This window comes from Taudactylus pleione, unplaced genomic scaffold (genome assembly GCF_031769625.1).
Source record: "Taudactylus pleione unplaced genomic scaffold, aTauple2 ptg000278l, whole genome shotgun sequence".
Lineage (NCBI taxonomy): Eukaryota > Metazoa > Chordata > Amphibia > Anura > Myobatrachidae > Taudactylus > Taudactylus pleione.
In genome coordinates, this window is record NW_028284680.1 from 8029771 (window position 1) to 8053378 (window position 23608).

Here is a 23608-nt window from a genome sequence, read left to right on the forward strand (position 1 = left end):
CTGTCAGTGAGGCAGTGTTGTGTATTACTGTCAGTGAGGCAGTGTTGTGTATGTCTGTCAGTGAGGCAGTGATGTGTATGTCTGTCAGTGAGGCGGTGATGTGTATTTGTGTCAGTGAGGCGGTGATGTGTATGTCTGTCAGTGAGGCGGTGATGTGTATGTCTGTCAGTGAGGCGGTGATGTGTATTACTGTCAGTGAGGCGGTGATGTGCATGTCTGTCAGTGAGGCGGTGATGTGCATGTCTGTCAGTGAGGCGGTGATGTGCATGTCTGTCAGTGAGGCGGTGATGTCTATTACTGTCAGTGATGCAGTGATGTCTATGTCTGTCAGTGAGGCAGTGATGTGTATTACTGTCAGTGAGGCAGTGATGTGCATGTCTGTCAGTGAGGCAGTGATGTGCATGTCTGTCAGTGAGGCAGTGATGTGTATTACTGTCAGTGAGGCAGTGATGTGTATTACTGTCAGTGAGGCAGTGATATGTATTACTGTCAGTGAGGCAGTGATGTGTATGTCTGTCAGTGAGGCAGTGATGTGTAGCTTTTCTGTGAGAGATATTGTTTACACTTGTGGAGTGATACAGCTGTGGCTCTGTGATGAGGTTCAGATTACAGCTGGAAGTAGACCAAGCCTGAGGAGTGTGGTCATTGGGAAATAATGCACGGTCATGTGATCTAGTGTGTCCAATCAATCATGTTGGTTTTATCTCTCTCAATATAGCACACTATTTTATAAATCTATATATACATGACACACACACACATACAGTCATGTGCATAAATATTGGGACATTGACAGAATTTTCATATTTTGGCCTCTATTCACCACCACAATGGCTTTGAAATGAAACAAACAAGATGTGATTTACCTGCAGACTTTCAGAATTAATTTGAGGGTAATTACATCCAAATCAGGTGAACGGTGTAGGAATTACAACGGTTTCTATATGTGCCTCCCACTTTTTAAGGGGCCAAAAGTAATGGGACAAACTAAACAATCCTAAATCTAACTTTCACTTTTTAATACTTTGTTGCAAATCCTTTGCAGGCAATTACAGCCTGAAGTCTGGAACGCATAGACATCACCAGACGCTGGGTTTCATCCCTGGTGATGCTCTGCCAGGCCTCTACTGTAAATGTCTTCAGTTCTTGTTCTTGGGGCATTTCCCCTTCAGTTTTGTCTTCATCAAGTGAAATGCATGCTTAATCGGATTCAGGTCAGGGGATTGACTTGGCCATTGCATAACATTCCACTTTTTAGCCTTAAAAACTCTTTGGTTGCTTTTGCAGTACGTTTCGGGTCATTGTCCATCTGCACTATGAAGCGCCGTCCAATGAGTTCTGAGGCATTTGACTGAATATGAGCATATAATATTGCCCGAAACACTTCAGAATTCATTCTGCTGCTTTTGTCAGCAGTCACATCATCAATAAATACAAGGGAACCAGTTCCATTGGCAGCCATACATGCCCACGCCATGACACTACCACCACCATGCTTCACTGATGAGCAGTTCCTTTCCTTCTCCATACTCTTCTCTTCCAAACACTCTGGTACAAGTTGATCTTTGTCTCATCTGTCCATATGATGTTGTTCCAGAACTGTAATGGCTTTTTTAGATGTTGTTTGGCAAACTAATCTGGTCTTCCTGTTTTTGAGGCTCACCAACGGTTTACATCTTGTGGTGAACCCTCTATATTCGCTCTTGTGAAGTCTTCTCTTGATTGTTGACTTTGACACATATACACCTACCTCCTGGAGAGTGTTCTTGATTTGGCTAACTGTTGTGAAGGGGTTTTTCTTCACCAGGGAAATAATTCTTCTGTCATCCACCACAGTTGTTTCCATGGTCTTCCAGGTCTTTTGGTGTTGCTGAGCTCTACGGTGCGTTCTTTCTTTTTAAGAATGTTCCAAACAGTTGATTTGGCCACACCTAATGTTTTTGCTATCTCTCTGATGGGTTTGTTTTGATTTTTCAGCCTAATGATGGCTTGCTTCACTGATAGTGACAGCTCTTTGGATCTCATATTGAGAGTCGACAGCAACTGATTCCAAATGCAAATGTCACACCTAGAATCAACTCCAGACCTTTTACCTGCTTAATTGATAATGAAATAATGAGGGAATAGCCCACACCTGTCCATGAAATAGCTTTTGAGTTGATAGTCCCATTACTTTTGGCCCCTTAAAAAGTGGGAGGCACATATAGAAACCGTTGTAATTCCTACACCGTTCACCTGATTTGGATGTAATTAGCCCCAAATTAAATCTGAAAGTCTGCAGTTAAAGCACATCTTGTTTGTTTCATTTCAAAGCCATTGTGGTCGTGAATAGAGGCCAAAATATGAAAATGCTGTCAATGTCTCAATATTTATGCACCTGACTGTATATATATATATATATATATATATCAACGTAAAAGGGCTGTCCCCTAAACAAGTGATGACGCCTCTTGGAAGTAGAGCACTGCGCAAGCAACTCTACAGGCTGCAGGGCGGCTCTGCAGTAACGCTACTGGGAACAGGGTAAGCTGCAAGGCACATGCAGGTGGCCGTGGGACAGTGACAATGCTGCCCCCTCCCCGGGCCCTGCACGATACACAGGACGCACACACCTATTTATAGCCCCTGCAAATATACAGATATAATCGATGCTTCATCTATTTTAATTATCTGAACCTAATTGCCCTGGATGGCCTGTACATGACACAACACAACAGTTCATGACCTTACAGTGTTTTGAAATCTGCTTGCACGCCATCCACATGATTCATACTTATATAACACAGGAATATGGCAATCCTGTAATAAAAGCATTAGTATGAAGAGATAAGAGTACATTGATTAACTAGCCCAGGACAATTAGTGGGTAATAGAAATGTTCTATCTATATATACATTGTGCCTTCTCTAGAGCACTGCTCATGTAATCCATGTAGACTGGGAATACTGGGACATTAGCTGGGTTCCTGAGATTGGGAATACTGGGACACTGGCTGGATACCTGAGACTGGGAATACTGGGACACTGGCTGTATACCTGCGATTGGGAAGATGGGGACTCTGGCTGGATACCTGCGATTGGGAACACTGGGACACTGGCTGGATACTTGAGATTGGGAATACTGGGACACTGGCTGTATACCTGCGATTGGGAATAATGGGACACTGACTGTATACCTGCTATTGGGAATATTGGGACACTGGGTGTATACCTGCGATTGGGAATACTGGGACACTGGCTGGATACCTGCGATTGGGAATATTGGGAAACTCGCTGGATACCTGACACTGGGAATATGGGGACTCTGGGCCTGATTCAGAGCCGCTCGTAAGCGGGCGCTCGTTCGTTCCGAGCGATGTTCGCACATCTGCACATGCGTACGTATTGTAATACGCATGTGCGAACCAGTCAGTGCGGCTGAAAATCGTTTGTTCGCTAAATAGCGAATGCCTGCTATTTTGAGTGACAGGAGGAGGCGTTTGTGGGTGGTAACAGGGGAAGGTGCTTGAAAACGGGGAGTGGAGATCCGAACGCAGGCGTGCCTAAAGGTCAAAACGGGCGTTTTATGGGTGTGCATAATTAATACAGGAGCTTCATTGACCACGTCACTTGGTTTTTTTAAAGTCAGAACTGCTCGCAAGATTGCGGTAGGAAAAACCAACCACAAGAATAGCGAGCAGTTCATACGCTGTTCGATGTACTCGATTAATCTATTAAATAGCGGACATGACGTATGATGCGTGCGGCCAGGGGGCGTCTTTTACAAAATTACGACCGCATGTTTTGTTCGCTCGTTCAGACATAGAGGCGTCAACAAACCGCAAAGAGCGAATGGTTAATTTAAATAGCCACCCCCTTTTTCTGAACGAGCGAGCGCAAATAGCGTCCGGCTCTGAATCAGGCCCTCTGGCTGTATACCTGCGATTGGGAATACTGGGACACTGGCTGTATACCTGCGATTGGGAATACTGGGACACTGGCTGGATACCTGCGATTGGGAATACTGGGACACTGGCTGGATACCTGAGACTGGGAATATGGGGACTGGCTGGATACCTGAGATTGGGAATACTGGGGACACTAGCTGGATACCTGCGATTGGGAATACAGGGACACTGGCTGGATACCTGAGACTGGGAATACGGGGACTGGCTGGATACCTGAGATTGGGAATACGGGGACTCTGGCTGTATACCTGCAATTGGGAATACGGGGACACTGGCTGGTATACCTGCGATTGGGAATACTGGGACACTGTCTGTATACCTGTGACTGGGACACTGGCTGGATACCTGAGATTGGGAATACGGGGACTCTGGCTGTATACCTGCGATTGGGAATACTGGGACACTGGCTGGATACCTGCAATTGGGAATACTGGGACACTGGCTGTATACCTGCGAATGGAATACTGGGACACTGGCTATATACCTGCGATTGGGAATACTGGGACACTGGCTGTATACCTGCGATTGGGACTACTGGGATACTGGCTGTTAAGGAATCTATATTTGCACCTCTATGTGCCCCTGCCTATACCTTCTAATATCCTACCTATAAACCTCTAAGGATGACGCTATTTTGCGTTCGCAGTCATACAGTAAATAAAGACTCCAGACTTGGAACGTGTGGTTCCAAAGCAAAAAGTATTATTCAAGTAAAAGTACAGTCAGTTACATGCTATTGATCCATACACAATTCTGCGCAAAGGAATTATACAGACCCAAGTACAGTACACATACACAGCGCTTTCTGGTCCAGATGTTAGGCATCAGCAAGAAACCCCTCGTCCCTCAGCGTTCAGCAAGAAGACTAAGAACCCAGTGTTGGAGCACACATATTTATACCCCCCCAGAATAGACAGAACAATAGAGAAGTTTGTTGCTTATGCCATTGGTTCCCATGGGGGAAGCATCTGTTACAGAGCGTTTAACAGGCTGGTTCAAATAGACTCAACCCAGCCTCCAACAAGTGGGGGTCTCTGCCCTCCTGCCCCATGCAACATCCTAACAGTTATACATTTTGTTGCTTGAAGTCTCTGCGGTCCATAAGTTGAGAATGCATGATGCGATCTCCACACCGATAATACCGGAATTCTGTTGAAAGAGTACGCATCAGTACAAAACCAAACACGGCTTACTTAGCATGTATAAAACCCTAGTTACCAAATAATCTTTATTTCACAGCATTTATACTAACTGAACAAACTTAAATCTTATACCTTTAAAGCTTATTAAACCTTTTATGTGAATATGTAATGTGTAAGTATGCGGGGTGTGATGTAAAGACACTAGTTAACTTGGGGCAGATGCGTGCGCATGAAGCTAACAACCAGCGTTTTCATACAGGATCTTATGCATTCGCTAATATGCGATTAGTTACCAGCGCAATTGTGCGTATTAATGTGTGTATGAGAAATGGTGCACTTAAATCTCAGTAAGTGAACACCTAGCAGTGTGGAATGCTGAGCCTTATAGTTCCACACGCCCCCTCTCCCAGCTGCCCCCACCTTTCCCAGGCTCAAAAGAAAAGTCCTTTATTTTCCCAGACTTGTGTGAATGCAAATTAGCCCAGCTACAAGAACCAAACCTAAGATAACACTCTTGGCTTTGAAGTTATTTCATTGCAAGAAGCTTGCTAATGTAAGGTGTGTATTCTAGCCGGGCCACCTTGAGTGAGAGCAGATGTTATCCAGGAAGCTTATCTACACAGGCTAGTTATCACGTGGCCATTTGCAGTGTTCTAGTTAATGCAATATATCCTTTAGGGGAATTATAATAATATACACTTTATCCAGAGCACCCAAACTACGTAAAGTCATGAAATGGGCTTTTGGTGAATCGCCGTAACTTATGGCGATGGTTACAGATGCAATCGCATGATGCTAATAGTATTATCGCCACATGTACTAAAGTGTGAGTTTATCTAAAATGGCGCTTAGGCGGCCATTTGCAAAATGGCGTCTTGCGGCCAGTCGCAAGATGGTGTCGCTGCGATTCAATTTTAAACTGATCTTGTCTCAGCCAATAATCCAGCTTCGACACTGTATACCTACAATTGGGAATACTGGGACACTGGCTGTATACTGTACCTGCGATTGGGAATAGTGGGACACTGGCTGTATACCTATGATTGGGAATACTGGGACACTAGCTGGATACCTGCGATTGAGAATACTGGGACACTGGCTGGATACCTGAGACTGGGAATACGGGGACACTGGCTGGATACCTGAGACTGGGAATACGGGGACACTGCCTGTATACGTACAATTGGGAATATGGGGAAACTGGCTGGATACCTGACACTGGGAATAACGGGACTCTGGTTGTATACCTGCGATTGGGAATACTGGGACACTGACTGGATACCTGTGATTGGGAATACTGGGACACTGACTGGATACGTGACACTAGGAATATGGGGACTGGCTGTATACCTGCGATTGGGAATACTGGGACACTGGCTGTATACCTGCGATTGGGACTACTGGGACACTGGCTGTATACCCGCGATTGGGAATACTGGGACACTGGCTGTATACTGTACCTGCAATTGGGAATACTGGGACACTGGCTGTATACCTACGATTGGGAATACTGGGACACTGGCTGGATACCTGCGATTGAGAATACTGGGACACTGGCTGGATACCTGAGACTGGGAATACGGGGACACTGGCTGGATACCGGAGACTGGGAATACGGGGACACTGGCTGTATACGTGCGATTGGGAATACGGGGACACTGGCTGTATACGTGCGATTGGGAATACGGGGACACTGGCTGGATACCTGCGATTGGGAATACTGGGACACTGGCTGGATACCTGCGATTGGGAATATGGGGACACTGGCTGGATACCTGAAACTGGGAATATGGGGACTCTGGCTGGATACCTATGACTGGAGAATACTGGGACACTGGCTGGATACCTGCGATTGGGAATACTGGGACACTGGCTGCATACCTGAGACTGGGAATATGGGAACTGGCTGTATACCTGAGATTGGGAATACTGGGACACTGGCTGGATACCTGCGATTGGGAATACTGGGACACTGGCTGGATACCTGCGATTGGAAATACTGGGGACACTGTCTGGATACCTGCGATTGGGAATACGGGGACACTGGCTGGATACCTGAGACTGGGAATACGGGGACTGGCTGTATACCTGAGATTGGGAATACGGGGACACTGGCTGGATACCTGAGACTGGGAATACGGGGACTCTGGCTGTATACCTGCGATTGGGAATACTGGGACACTGGCTGTATACCTGCGATTGGGAATACTGGGACACTGGCTGTATACCTGCGTTTGGGAATACTGGGACACTGGCTGTATACCTGCGATTGGGAATACTGGGACACTGGCTGTATACCTGCGTTTGGGAATACTGGGACACTGGCTGTATAGCTGCGTTTGGGAATACTGGGACACTGGCTGTATACCAGCGAATGGAATACTGGGACACTGGCTGTATACCTGCGATTGGAAATACTGGGACACTGGCTGGATACCTGACACTGGGAATATGGGGACTGGCTGTATACCTGCGATTGGGAATACTGGGACACTGGCTGTATACGTGCGATTGGGAATACTGGTACACTGGCTGTATACCTGCGATTGGGAATACTGGGACACTGGCTGGATACCTGCGATTGGGAATACTGGGACACTGGCTGTATACCTGCGATTGGGAATACTGGGACACTGGCTGGATACCTGCGATTGGGAATACTGGGACACTGGCTTTATACCTGCGATTGGGAATATGGGGACACTGGCTTTATACCTGCGATTGGGAATACTGGGACAATGGCTTGATACCTGACACTGGGTATATGGGAACTGGCTGTATACCTGCGATTGGCAATACCGGGACACTGGCTGTATACCTGCAATTGGGAATACTGGAACACTGGCTGTATACATACGATTGGGAATTCTGGGACACTGGCTGTATACCTGCGATTGGGAATACTGGGACACTGGCTGTATACCTGCGATTGGGTATACTGGGACACTGGCTGGCTACCTGAAGCTGGAAATACTACAGACCCCCCAACATGACCCATTATACCAGGTACACAATGCTCTGCTCCTGGACTTCCAGTTCCCACCTAACGTATGATTGCAGCCACCTGTGTTGAAACACCCGTCTCATCAAATAACTAGTTCAACACAGGTGACTACAATTATACATTAGGTGGGGAGTCCAGGAGCAGAGCATTGTGTACCTGGTGGAACGGGTCATGTTGGAGGGTAAAATACTGGCAGGGTACCAGAGACTGGGAATACTGGGACCCTGGCAGACAAGGCCGTAAACAGGGCACTTCAGGCAGGGGGCGCTGTTTGGGCCTGTCACTTTTCTGTTTATCATCATTCTCACTTGTAGCTTCCTCTTCTTTCATTCACAGCACCTCCAGGCCACCCCCAACCCTCCCTTAGGGGTGCCTAACCCTAAACCCCCCCCAAGTGCCTAACCCTAACCTCTCCCCCTGTAAGTGCCTAAACCTAACCCCTCCTTCCCTGCAGCCTAAACCTAAAGGGGGGTATCCACTAGACGATCTACTCCCTGTCCAATCTCCAAACGATTTTCCCTTGAAATTTTATCTTTCAGTCAGTACGATTTGCAAACGATCTTTAATAGATCACGTGAAATTGACCTGCATGTTCGGTCGACTGACGAGACGATCAAACGACCAGCGGGAGCGCGCATCGTTGATCGTTAACGACCAAACACTGCACGATTTATAAACGATTGAACGATAACGACGTCGTTATCGTTCAATCACCTGCTAAAATCGTGTAGTGGATGCCCCCCTTAAGTCTATTCTCTCACTCCATGGATTCATATTTAAGGCTACTACATGCTGCCTCATTAATCTACTCTCCTCTTAGAAACACACATGAGCTTTTAACTTATCTATACACACTGACAATAACATTCACAACCTGTCGCAATACAAATCTATCATACAAATCCCACAAATATATTTACATCTCTCTCCTGCTGCTTCTATTAGCTGGTGACATATCACCTAATCCAGGCCCGACCCACATGCCACACCCACAGCGAGCTATAAATCCAGCTAACCTCATAAACATTGCGTGCCTCCCTTCACCCTCCAAGTCACTAAAATGTGCCTTATGGAATGCACGCTCTGTCTGCAATAAGCAAACATCCATCCACTACCTCTTTATTTCAACCAACCTCAACCTTCTGGCAATAACAGAAACATGGCTCACACAATTAGACACTTCCTCCCCTGCAGCGCTCTCACACGGTGGCCTACACTTCTCACACACCTCCAGGCCTGGTAATTGTAAAGAAGGTGGGGTAGGAATATTACTCTCCCAATCTTACACATACACAGTTCTCCCACAGGTACCTTCACTCACATTTACATCATTTGAAGTACTTTCTATCAGGACTTTCACCCCTTTCTCACTGCGTGTTGCTGCTATCGCCCACCTGGGCCACCCCAACAATTTCTGGAACATTTTTCTGCCTGGCTCCCTCACTTCCTATCCTCAGACATCTCCACCATCATTATGGGTGATTTCAATATCCCCACTGACAGTCCACAATCTCCTCATGCCTCCAAACTACTCTCTTTAACCTCCTCTCTTGGCCTCTCCCAATGGACTGACTCCTCCACCCATCAGGAGGGCCACTGCCTTGATCTTGTATTCACCATACTGAGGGCCTGATTCAGAGCCGCTCGCTGTGAATCAGGGTGTGTGTTTTTTTTTCTCCAGGTCGCTCGCTAAGCTGTGGGTAACCACCCACAGCTTGTGTGAGCGGCCTGGAGTCCGTTGCAATTATCGCGACCATCGGGCTTGCGACTAGACCCTGTGGTAGGGTCTCGGCTCCCGCAAGCCCAAGTGTACTTCCTGCTCTAATAGAGCAGGAAGTCCACTATTGACATCACGAGTGATATCAGTAGGGCCGCCCACAAACACCAGGCGTTCCTAAGAGAACGCCTGTGTTTGTGCAGCCACCCCTCCTACCCGCCTACAAAACGGTGCGAGCTGTTAATCAACATCGACAGCCGCCCCGTCTTGTTGCGAGTCCCGCAGCGGCTGAAGCTCAGTCGCTCGTTGGGGCTCGCGCATGCGCATGCTGGAGGCGGCGCATGAGCAGTGGGGGGACCATCGACCTGCTTGCGAGCGCTGTGTGCTTGCGAGCGGGTCTGAATCAGGCCCAATGCTCGGATTCTGATTTCGCTAATGCTCCTTTCCCTCTCTCAGATCACAACCTTATTACCTGCACACTCTCCTCCATTACATCATCCTCAATGTAATTGAAATCAACCAAACCTCCTAAAACCCACAGAAATATTAATGCTATTAACTTTCAACAACTATCTAACTTTCTACAACAACGACTCTCACCAGCTTCTACATTCACTTCTCCTGAGACTTCTGTATCACACCTAAACCAGATTCCAGTAAAAGCCCTCGATGAAGTCCCTCCAGCTATCCATCATACTCCACGTAGACTTAGACGTCAACCGTGGCATTCTTACTTAACAAGGCATCTACAACAACTCTCATGTAAAGTAGAATGTGAGTGGCGAAAGTCTCGTACTCCAAGTGACTTCCTCACATATAAGACTATCTACAACTCTTATTGTACTGCTCTGGACATTGCCAAACAAACATATTTCCAATTTCTAATCTCTGCTCAAGCCTCTAACCCCAAGCAACTTTTTAATAAATTTAAACTGTTTCTTACACCATCCCTCACCCAACCAACCTGCTACTATCAGTGCGCATGATCTTGCTTCCTATTTCAAGGACAAGATGGATAAGATCCAAAATGAAATGGTATGCTCTTCCTCAGCTAGTGACCTGCTCAATTCCCTACCTGAACCCTCTGGCACATTCTCTTCATTTGACCCCACAAATGAAGATGAAGTATCTACACTTTTCTCATCCTCCTACTCTATTACCTCTCCTCTAGATCCTATACCCTCACAAATCAGTAAAGCTCTGTCTCCAGTGCCCATCCCAACCCTAACTTAAATCTGTAATCTCTCTCTCTCTCTACTGGTATCTTTCCATCACTGTTCAAACATGCAGTGATTACTCCCATTCTGAAAAAAATAAAATTTTGACCCTAACACTCTCTCAAATTACCATCCTATCTCCCATGCCCCTCCAAGCCACTGGAGAGACTTGTCTACACCTGCCTCACACACTTTCTTAACTCACACAACTTTTTGGACCCACTTCAGTCCGGCTTTCGTTCCCAACACTCCACAGAGACAGCACTGACTAAGGTGGTAAATGATCTGGTCACTGCCAAGGCTAAAGGCCAATACTCCCTCCTAATTCTTCTAGATCTCTCTGCTGCTATTGACACTGTTAACCACTCTCTTCTCATACAAACACTACAATCCCTAGGTCTTAAAGACAAAGCTCTTTCTTGGTTCTCTTCCTACCTATCTGATTGCTCTATTACTGTTCATTTTTTTTATTCTGCCTCCTCTTCGCTACCTCTATCAGTTGGAGTACCGCCAGGCTCTGTCTTAGGTCCTCTGCTATTCTCAATCTATACCACCTCTCTTGGCAAACTAATCCGCTCCTTTGGATTTCAGTACCATCTGCCTGGGGATGATACTGAAATCTACCTATCCTCCCCAGATGTATCACCATCTGTATTGGTCTGTGTCACTGAATGTCTTTTTGCCATTTCATCTTGGATGTCATCTCGCCACCTGAAACTTAATATTTCTAAAACAGAATTAATTATATTTCCACCGGCCAATAACGGTTACCAACCTCTCGATCACTGTCGATAGCTCGACAATCCACCCTGCCCCAAAAGCTCGCTGCCTAGGTGTCATACTTGACTCTGAACTGTCCGGTGTTCCCACATGCAATCTGTCTCAAAATCATGTTACATACATCTAAAAAACATATCCAAAATACGACCATATCTCACACAAGACACTGCAAAAACTCTAATCCATGCACTCAATATTTCTCGCATTGACTATTGCAATAGTCTCCTTACTGGTCTTCCCAAAAACAGGCTGTCGCCATTACAATCCATTATGAATGCAGCTGCGAGGCTTATCTTCCTTGCCAAACGTTCATCGTCTGCTGCCCCGCTCTGTCAGTCCCTCCATTGGTTGCCGATTTTCTACTGTTACAGGACTTTCTTCGAGCTGCACCCATTCTATGGAATGCCTTACCACGCACAATAAGACTTTCCTCTAGTCTACAATCCTTCAAGCGTTCCCTGAAAACTCACCACTTCAGGCAAGCTTATCAGATTCCAGAACCGCCCACATAACCTTCATAGCTTCCATGTCTAATTACATCCCCTTTCACAGTCCACACTTAACCTCACACATTGTCTTTCCTTCACATCCTCCTGATATTTGGCCGACATTCCTGTGTGACTGGATCATGCAGCCCACCAAGAAACTCTGCAGTCTGATTGGACCAAATTGCAATATATAGCAACTATCCTTGTGTATCAGTGCCTTCTTCCCTATAGATTGTAAGCTTACAAGCAGGGCCTTCCTACCTATATATCTGTCTGTAATTACCCAGTATTGTTCTATTAATGTTTCCAATTGTAAAGCGCAACGGAATATGCTGCGCTTTATAAGTAACTGTTAATAAATAAATAAATTGGCTGGGTAGCTGAAGCTGGAAATAGTGGGTCAGGGACAGTGGCTGAGTACCTCAGGATGGAAACACTGGGTCACTGGATGGGTATCTGAGATTGGAAACACTGGGAGGACACTGGCTGGGTGAGACTGGGAATACTGGCTGGGTGAGACTGGGAATACTGGGACACTGGCTGGGTGAGACTGGGAATACTGGGACACTGGCTGGGGTGAGACTGGGAACACTGGGTCACTGGCTGGGTGATACTGAGAATACTGGTACACTGGCTGGGTGAGACAGACTGGGAATACTGGGACACTGGCTGGGTGAGACTGGGAACACTGGGTCATTGGCTGGGTGAGACTGAGAATACTGGGACACTGGCTGGGTGAGACTGGGACACTGGCTGGGTGAGACTGGGAATACTGGTACACTGGCTGGGTGAGACAGACTGGGAATACTGGGACACTGGCTGGGTGAGACTGGGAACACTGGGTCATTGGCTGGGTGAGACTGAAAATACTGGGACACTGGCTGGGTGAGACTGAGAATACTGGGACACTGGCTGGGTGAGACTGGGACACTGGCTGGGAACACTGGGTTACTGGCTGGGTATCTGAGATCGGAAACACTGGGAGGACACTGGCTGGGTGATACTGAGAATACTGGGACACTGGCTGGGTGAGACTGGGACACTGGCTGGGTGAGACTGGGAACACTGGGTTACTGGCTGGGTGAGACTGGGAACACTGGGACACTGGCTGGGTGAGACTGGGAACACTGGGTCACTGGCTGGGTGAGACTGGGAACACTGGGTCATTGGCTGGGTGAGACTGAGAATACTGGGACACTGGCTGGGTGAGACTGGGACACTGGCTGGGAACACTGGGTTACTGGCTGGGTATCTGAGATCGGAAACACTGGGAGGACACTGGCTGGGTGATACTGAGAATACTGGGACACTGGCTGGGTAAGACTGGGACACTGGCTGGGTGAGACTGGGAACACTGGGTTACTGGCTGGGTGAGACTGGGAACACTGGGACACTGGCTGGGTGAGACTGGGAACACTGGGTCACTGGCTGGGTGAGACTGGGAACACTGGGACACTGGCTGGGTGATACTGAGAATACTGGGACACTGGCTGGGTGAGACTGGGACACTGGCTGGGTGAGACTGGGAACACTGGGTTACTGGCTGGGTGAGACTGGGAACACTGGGACACTGGCTGGGTGAGACTGGGAACACTGGGACACTGGCTGGGTGAGACTGGGAACACTGGGACACTGGCTGGGTGAGACTGGGAACACTGGGAGGACACTGGCTGGGGAGTGTGTGGACAGGAGTGGGAGGGAAGGAGTACTAGTAGTGAGGCTCAGGCTAGTAAAGTGAAAGTGACTTGTTGTTGATGATGATGCTGATGGGCGGCTCTGTCTGTATCCTTCTGGTAACACCCCCTGGCGGCTGCGGGCCTGCGGCCTTAGTTCCTCCTGTCGGCGGGCGGAGTGATGCCGCAGTCGGTGATGAGGGCACAGGACATAGGTATTATAGGTACTAATCTGCCACCAGCGTGTGAATGGAAGTCACAGTGCCCTCTGTGCCATAGACAGCGGAGGCAGAGACGCAGCAGCCACCGGGGACCGGGTAAGGACACTCCGGGCTGCAGTTACATCATGCAACCGCTCAGCCTGCTGTGTGCCAGCAGCTTGGTGAGGGCAGGACTGGGTACTAGGCATACAGGACTGGGCACACAGACAGATACACAGAGAGAGGACCGGGCACAGGACTGGCCACACAGACAGATGTACAGAGAGAGGACTGGGCACACAGGCAGATGTACAGAGACAGGACTGGGCACACAGGCAGATGTACAGAGACAGGACTGGGCACACAGAGAGAGGACCGGGCACAGGACTTGCCACACAGACAGACACACAGAGATAGGACTGGCCACACAGACAGATGTACAGAGACAGGACTGGGCATAGGACTGGCCACACAGGCAGATGTACAGAGAGAGGACCTAGCACAGGACAGCTACACAGACAGATACACAGAGACAGGACTGGGCACACAGGCAGATGTACAGAGACAGGACTGGGCACACAGGCAGATGTACAGAGACAGGACTGAGCACACAGGCAGATGTACAGAGACAGGACTGGGCACACAGGCAGATGTACAGAGACAGGACTGGGCACACAGAGAGAGGACCGGGCACAGGACTTGCCACACAGACAGACACACAGAGATAGGACTGGCCACACAGACAGATGTACAGAGACAGGACTGGGCATAGGACTGGCCACACAGGCAGATGTACAGAGAGAGGACCTAGCACAGGACAGCTACACAGACAGATACACAGAGACAGGACTGGGCACACAGGCAGATGTACAGAGACAGGACTGGGCACACAGGCAGATGTACAGAGACAGGACTGAGCACACAGGCAGATGTACAGAGACAGGACTGGGCACACAGACAGATGTACAGAGACAGGACTGGGCACACAGGCAGATGTACAGAGACAGGACTGGCTACACAGACAGATGTACAGAGACAGGACTGGGCACACAGGCAGATGTACAGAGACAGGACTGGGCACACAGGCAGATGTACAGAGACAGGACTGAGCACACAGGCAGATGTACAGAGACAGGACTGAGCACACAGGCAGATGTACAGAGACAGGACTGAGCACACAGACAGATGTACAGAGACAGGACTGGGCATAGGACTGGGCACACAGGCAGATGTACAGAGACAGGACTGAGCACACAGGCAGATGTACAGAGACAGGACTGGGCACACAGACAGATGTACAGAGACAGGACTGGGCACACAGGCAGATGTACAGAGACAGGACTGAGCACACAGGCAGATGTACAGAGACAGGACTGGGCACACAGGCAGATGTACAGAGACAGGACTGGGCACACAGGCAGATGTACAGAGACAGGACTGAGCACACAGGCAGATGTACAGAGACAGGACTGAGCACACAGGCAGATGTACAGAGACAGGACTGAGCACACAGACAGATGTACAGAGACAGGACTGGGCACACAGACAGATGTACAGAGACAGGACTGAGCACACAGACAGATGTACAGAGACAGGACTGGGCACACAGGCAGATGTACAGAGACAGGACTGAGCACACAGGCAGATGTACAGAGACAGGACTGAGCACACAGGCAGATGTACAGAGACAGGACTGGGCACACAGACAGATGTACAGAGACAGGACTGGGCACACAGGCAGATGTACAGAGACAGGACTGAGCACACAGGCAGATGTACAGAGACAGGACTGGGCACACAGGCAGATGTACAGAGACAGGACTGGGCACACAGGCAGATGTACAGAGACAGGACTGAGCACACAGGCAGATGTACAGAGACAGGACTGAGCACACAGGCAGATGTACAGAGACAGGACTGAGCACACAGGCAGATGTACAGAGACAGGACTGAGCACACAGACAGATGTACAGAGACAGGACTGGGCACACAGACAGATGTACAGAGACAGGACTGAGCACACAGACAGATGTACAGAGACAGGACTGGGCACACAGGCAGATGTACAGAGACAGGACTGAGCACACAGGCAGATGTACAGAGACAGGACTGAGCACACAGGCAGATGTACAGAGACAGGACTGGGCACACAGACAGATGTACAGAGACAGGACTGGGCACACAGACAGATGTACAGAGACAGGACTGGGCACACAGGCAGATGTACAGAGACAGGACTGAGCACACAGGCAGATGTACAGAGACAGGACTGGGCACACAGACAGATGTACAGAGACAGGACTGGGCACACAGGCAGATGTACAGAGACAGGACTGAGCACACAGGCAGATGTACAGAGACAGGACTGGGCACACAGGCAGATGTACAGAGACAGGACTGGGCACACAGGCAGATGTACAGAGACAGGACTGAGCACACAGGCAGATGTACAGAGACAGGACTGAGCACACAGGCAGATGTACAGAGACAGGACTGAGCACACAGACAGATGTACAGAGACAGGACTGGGCACACAGACAGATGTACAGAGACAGGACTGAGCACACAGACAGATGTACAGAGACAGGACTGGGCACACAGGCAGATGTACAGAGACAGGACTGAGCACACAGGCAGATGTACAGAGACAGGACTGAGCACACAGGCAGATGTACAGAGACAGGACTGGGCACACAGACAGATGTACAGAGACAGGACTGGGCACACAGACAGATGTACAGAGACAGGACTGGGCACACAGACAGATGTACAGAGACAGGACTGGGCACACAGGCAGATGTACAGAGACAGGACTGAGCACACAGGCAGATGTACAGAGACAGGACTGGGCACACAGACAGATGTACAGAGACAGGACTGGGCACACAGACAGATGTACAGAGACAGGACTGGGCATAGGACTGGCCACACAGGCAGATGTACAGAGACAGGACTGAGCACACAGGCAGATGTACAGAGACAGGACTGGGCCCACAGACAGATACACAGAGACAGGACTGAGCACACAGGCAGATACACAGAGACAGGACTGAGCACACAGGCAGATGTACAGAGACAGGACTGGGCACACAGGCAGATGTACAGAGACAGGACTGAGCACACAGGCAGATGTACAGAGACAGGACTGGGCACACAGACAGATGTACAGAGACAGGACTGGGCACACAGACAGATGTACAGAGACAGGACTGGGCACACAGACAGATGTACAGAGACAGGACTGGGCACACAGGCAGATGTACAGAGACAGGACTGGGCACACAGACAGATGTACAGAGACAGGACTGGGCACACAGACAGATGTACAGAGACAGGACTGGGCACACAGACAGATGTACAGAGACAGGACTGGGCACACAGACAGATGTACAGAGACAGGACTGGGCACACAGACAGATGTACAGAGACAGGACTGGGCACACAGGCAGATGTACAGAGACAGGACTGGGCACACAGGCAGATGTACAGAGACAGGACTGGGCCCACAGGCAGATGTACAGAGACAGGACTGGGCCCACAGGCAGATGTACAGAGACAGGACTGGGCCCACAGGCAGATGTACAGAGACAGGACTGGGCCCACAGGCAGATGTACAGAGACAGGACTGGCTACACAGGCAGATGTACAGAGACAGGACTGGGCACACAGGCAGATGTACAGAGACAGGACTGGGCACACAGGCAGATGTACAGAGACAGGACTGGCTACACAGACAGATGTACAGAGACAGGACTGGGCACACAGGCAGATGTACAGAGACAGGACTGGGCACACAGACAGATGTACAGAGACAGGACTGGGCACACAGGCAGATGTACAGAGACAGGACTGGGCACACAGGCAGATGTACAGAGACAGGACTGGGCACACAGGCAGATGTACAGAGACAGGACTGGGCACACAGGCAGATGTACAGAGACAGGACTGGGCCCACAGGCAGATGTACAGAGACAGGACTGGGCCCACAGACAGATGTACAGAGACAGGACTGGCTACACAGGCAGATGTACAGAGACAGGACTGGGCACACAGGCAGATGTACAGAGACAGGACTGGGCACACAGGCAGATGTACAGAGACAGGACTGGGCACACAGGCAGATGTACAGAGACAGGACTGGGCACACAGGCAGATGTACAGAGACAGGACTGGGCACACAGACAGATGTACAGAGACAGGACTGGGCACACAGGCAGATGTACAGAGACAGGACTGGGCACACAGGCAGATGTACAGAGACAGGACTGGGCACACAGGCAGATGTACAGAGACAGGACTGGGCACACAGGCAGATGTACAGAGACAGGACTGGGCACACAGGCAGATGTACAGAGACAGGACTGGGCCCACAGGCAGATGTACAGAGACAGGACTGGGCCCACAGACAGATGTACAGAGACAGGACTGGCTACACAGGCAGATGTACAGAGACAGGACTGGGCACACAGGCAGATGTACAGAGACAGGACTGGGCACACAGACAGATGTACAGAGACAGGACTGGACACACAGGCAGATGTACAGAGACAGGACTGGGCACATAGACGGCTAGGAAGAAACAGGACTGGGTTTCCGTGCGCTGGATCAGGATCTGTAAGTCACTGACCTATCTTTTAACTCTTGCAGGCACTTGCTACATTGGTGTTGAGGCAGAGTTGTACCTACAGTCGTTTGTGTTGCGTCAATTTGCACATGTACAGCGAATCGGTCACACGGCTACGAGAACGCAGAACCCAGCTAATTCTGACCGCATCTCCACTTGTGACCGGAGAGACAGAACTGGGGTGTGGAGGGGCTTTCTCCCGTAGGTAAGGTTTGGTACTGACAGCCCATGCAGACTAGCAAGGCAATATAGGGCACACTGATCATGGTGATGACTAGAGGTATACCAGATATATACGGCTCAGTACTATTTCTTCCTTTAGGGAACTATAAGCCCGTTCAACTTACACTATGCATCTGGCTTATTGTGTATGTATGTGTCGGGTATGGAGATGGGTTCGGAGTACAGCAGTAAGGAGGGGGTATGTTGGTCGGGGCAGGGTACAGTGCGTCAGTGTATAGTGGGGTGGGATATTATTGAAGTTTCCCTTTTAACTAAAAAAAACTTTATTTGCAACTGACTACAAAACATGAATCCGTCGTACTCCCAAGGCGGCTGTGTGCCCCGGAAGATGTGTCTTCCATCGCTAGGGTGCCCATGTTTTATTGAGTTGTTCTACAGCTGTCACTCTAAATTCCAACAATCGCGCAGCATGTCAGCTTACTGCGAACTGACCCCTTCAGGAAAAGAGATCCCCATCGGATTGATAAATCACGGATTTTGGGAGTGTTTGTATATCATCCTTTTTTATTTTAAAATGTGACATTCACATTTATTAATAACACTGGGCCTGATTCAGACCCGCTCGCGAGCGCATAGTGCTCACAAGCGAGCCGATGGCTGGGCAGTGTGCACACGCGGCGTGCGCACTGCGCGAGCCCGTAGTGAGTGAATTTTCACTCGCTGCGGGACTCACTACAAGACGGGGCGGCTGTCGATTGTGATTGACAGCTCGCCCCGTTTTGTAGGCATGCGAGGGGGGGGGCTCTGGAGAAACAGAGGCATTCCTGAAGGAACGCCTGCCGTTTGTGGGCGGCCCTACTGACCTCACCAGTGACGTCAGTAGTGAACTTCCTGCTCTATTAGAGCAGGAAGTTCATTGGAGCTTGCGGTGGACGAGACCCTACCACAAGGGTCTTGTCGCAAGCCCAGTGGTCGCGATAATCGCGACCGTCGCCAGGCCGCCCGCTAAAGCTGTGGGTGGTCACCCACAGCTTAGCGAGAAGCCTGGAGGCCAGTGAAAAGAAAAACGTCCAGCCCTGATTCAGGGCCACTGTCAGGAGTCTCATGTACATGAACCTTCATCACATTATACTGTGTACAAATACGTAGAGTAATGTGACTTTTACATTTGCTACTAAGGCCCATATTCAATTAGAGGCGAAAAGCCGCGACCAGCGAAAAGTTTACGCCGATGCGCGGTTTTCGCCTGTTTCCAAAGTATCGTCGTATTCAATTTCAGGCGAAAACTCCATAGACAAAAACAGGCATAAAAAGTTTTTCCACCCAAAGGCAGGAGAAAAGAAGGGCAAAATCCATATTTTGGTGTTAAAATGGGGGGATTTGATTCAAAACTCTTTGGACACACCCCCTCCCCCCAAATGACTAATTAGGCAAAAATGATCTTTAATAACCCCAAAAAATACATGTCATTTTAGGGGTGAAAAGGTAAAAAGTTTTGGAAAATAGGGCTTAAGTACTGGGACAGGTATTTGGGGGGCTGTATGGATGGGACAGGTGTTTGGAGGGCTGTATGGATGGGTCAGGTATTTGGGGGGCTGTATGGATGGGACAGGTATTTGGGGGGCTGTATGGATGGGACAGGTGTTTGGGGGGCTGTATGGATGGGACAGGTGTTTGGGGGGCAGTATGGATTGGTCAGGTATTTGGGGGGCTGTATGGATGGGACAGGTATTTGGGGGGCTGTATGGATGGGACAGGTATTTGGGGGGCTGTATGGATGGGATAGGTGTTTGGGGGGCTGTATGGATGGGACAGGTGTTTGGAGGGCTGTATGGATGGGACAGGTATTTGGGGGGCTGTATGGATGGGACAGGTGTTTGGGGGGCTGTATGGATGGGACAGGTGTTTGGGGGGCAGTATGGATGGGTCAGGTATTTGGGGGGCTGTATGGATGGGACAGGTATTTGGGGGGCTGTATGGATGGGACAGGTGTTTGGGGGGCTGTATGGATTGGTCAGGTATTTGGGGGGCAGTATGGATTGGTCAGGTATTTGGCGGGCTGTATGGATGGGACAGGTATTTGGGGGGCTGTATGGATGGGACAGGTGTTTGGGGGGCTGTATGGATGGGACAGGTGTTTGGGGGGCTGTATGGATGGGACAGGTGTTTGTAGGATTGCAGGTGGCTGCAGCAGGTGTATTTTTAGCATTTATTTATTCTGCACTTAACAAACCCCAAAATATACTAGTATCCACTTATATGTACCCCCAATTTAACTACAGCATTTATATTTCGTAACACATTGCTTAATATCATTTTTCCACACTTATGCAAATATGCATAAAACAGCCCTTTGACTCAAAATAAGATCCCTAATTACAGTTATTATGGCTAATAATACTCTTCTATACTGATTTCCCCGGGTGAGTTGGGCCTTATTGGGGGTACAGACTGATTTCCCCCCAAAAAACTGACCTTTTTGCCGGTTCCGCTATTTGCTGCATTCGCCCATATGCGTTTTCACCTCTTTTACAATCGCGTAGGGCAAAAAGCATTGATGTAAGCAGGCAAAAACTTTGCCTGTAAACACGCGAATTAGGTGAAAACATCTCGCTTGTCGCTGTTATTTGAATCCGCCCCTAAGGCATGTTCAATTAGGCACGGGGTTGACCCTGGGGTAACGTGCAGTAACCCATAGATTCTGCGTAAAATACTGGAATCTTTGGGTTTCCTCGTGCGTGCAACTGCATCATTGCTGTGAGGAAAAATCAGCGTTACGTGCAGGATGCAGGACCTAGTTGAATTGGTCCGGACTGTCAATTATGCCCCTAAAACTATCAAAATGGACCTCTAAGTATACATCTTTGTACGCCTGACTCATAAATACTGGTATGTCGACACTGGGTTAAATAATTTACCTAGGCATATAGTGGGTTATAGGTGCACCCTTTTATTAAGATACAGAACACAAAAATATATAATATTTCCAATAAATACCAAGAGGTTTCCCGCACTATAAATGACACACTGCTATACCTCACCACGTCACTACACAATCCCGGGTTCCGAGCTCACGTGATATCGACTGACCTCAGCGGTATCAACAGTAGCAAAGTACTTGGCGACATTTCAATCTACTTGCAACTAAACCTTCTCCACCCTGAGACCAGTCCAAACAGATCAATAACCCTGCATCAGTGAGAGACTTTTCTGTGACTTTTTAATACATCTCACATACCATTATGGGGTGGCTTCAGATGGCCAGTCCCCTAAGCCCACCCCTTCAACTGTGATTTTGTTTCCACTTACCAGTGGTTGCACGTGGAGCTCCCCCCTGTCCTCAGCTCACTTGCAGGCATCTTGCCCTGTGTGGCTCCAGCATGTCTGCTAAAGCAGGATGCGACTCAGCGAGATGCTTGCTACCTGCATATAAACACGACAGCCAAAAGGCATATTTCAAGGTGCATACAATTTTAGCAGTGTGCGAGATTCACATAGCGACATTTAAGATTGGTACAATGGATATAAATGAAACACATAAGTACACTAATACAAGCAATTTTAAACACAGTTTGGACGTGAAGAGGTGTCCAGCATGCTAAACCCCTATTTTCTATGACCTGACACCCCCATCTTGCCATAACATCATATTTTACGTATGTTCATGGCTCAAAATGCATCCAACCTTTAATGTTGCCCGTTCACAGTACAAGACCCCCGGGCATTGCATGTATGGGGCACCGAAGTAATCTAACTGGGAACCCCTGGCTCATGCCACAGCTCATGGGTGTGTGTGTGTCTGAGGGGGGGGGTAGAGGTAGACTCTGCTAGGCTTGGAGAATGGTCGATTTGGATAAATTGTCGACTTTATCAATCAGCTTCTGACTGCCATTTATCTAGCACAGTCTTTGAATAGACAGCTAGAAGTTGGTTGGTTGGAGGGGTTTCTTTGGTGAAGTGGTAAATTCAGCCCAATAAGGAAACAAATCAAAAACATGTACAAATATGTTAGTACTAGCTGATGTACCCGGTTTCACCCGGGTAGACCTTAGATCAGAGGTGGGCAGTAAGTGGCCCTCCAGCTGTTGTTGAACTACAAATCCATGAGTCCTTGCAACAGTTTTAGCATGGCCATATAGCAAAACTGGTTCAGGGCATGCTGGGATGTGTAGTTGTACAACAGCTGGGGGGCCACTTATTACCCACCCCTACCTTAGATACTTACTGTTTCCATTTCCATCTCACCACTCCAGTAACACATTAATCCTTCACCTCTATAATAATGCATCACTGCTATAGTAAGACATTACCTTCCCTCACCTGTGTACTAACACATTCCACTCCCTCACCTGTGTACTAACACATTCCTCTCCCTCACCTCTGTAGTAACACCTTTCCCACCCTTACCCATGTTAGAACACATTCAAAGGTCCCCTCCCTCACCTGTATAGAAATACAATCCCTCCCTTGCACCTGTAGTAACACATTCCCCTCCCTCACCTGTGTACTAGCACATTCCCCTCCCTCTATCTCTGTAGTAACACATTCCACTCCCTCACCTCTGTAGTAACACCATTCTCTCCCTCACCTGTATAGAAATACAATCCCTCCCTTGCACCTGTAGTAACACCTTT

The 23608-nt window shown here is 48.8% G+C and overlaps 1 protein-coding gene across 1 annotated transcript in view; it reads left to right on the forward strand.

The window, feature by feature from the left end:
- Positions 1-23608, forward strand: part of TIRAP (TIR domain containing adaptor protein) — a 47681-nt gene that overhangs the window by 9790 nt on the left and 14283 nt on the right. Inside the window, 1 exon segment of the mRNA XM_088481826.1 lies at positions 18815-18996. Within this exon segment, the coding sequence (XP_088337952.1) occupies positions 18815-18996 (182 nt within the window).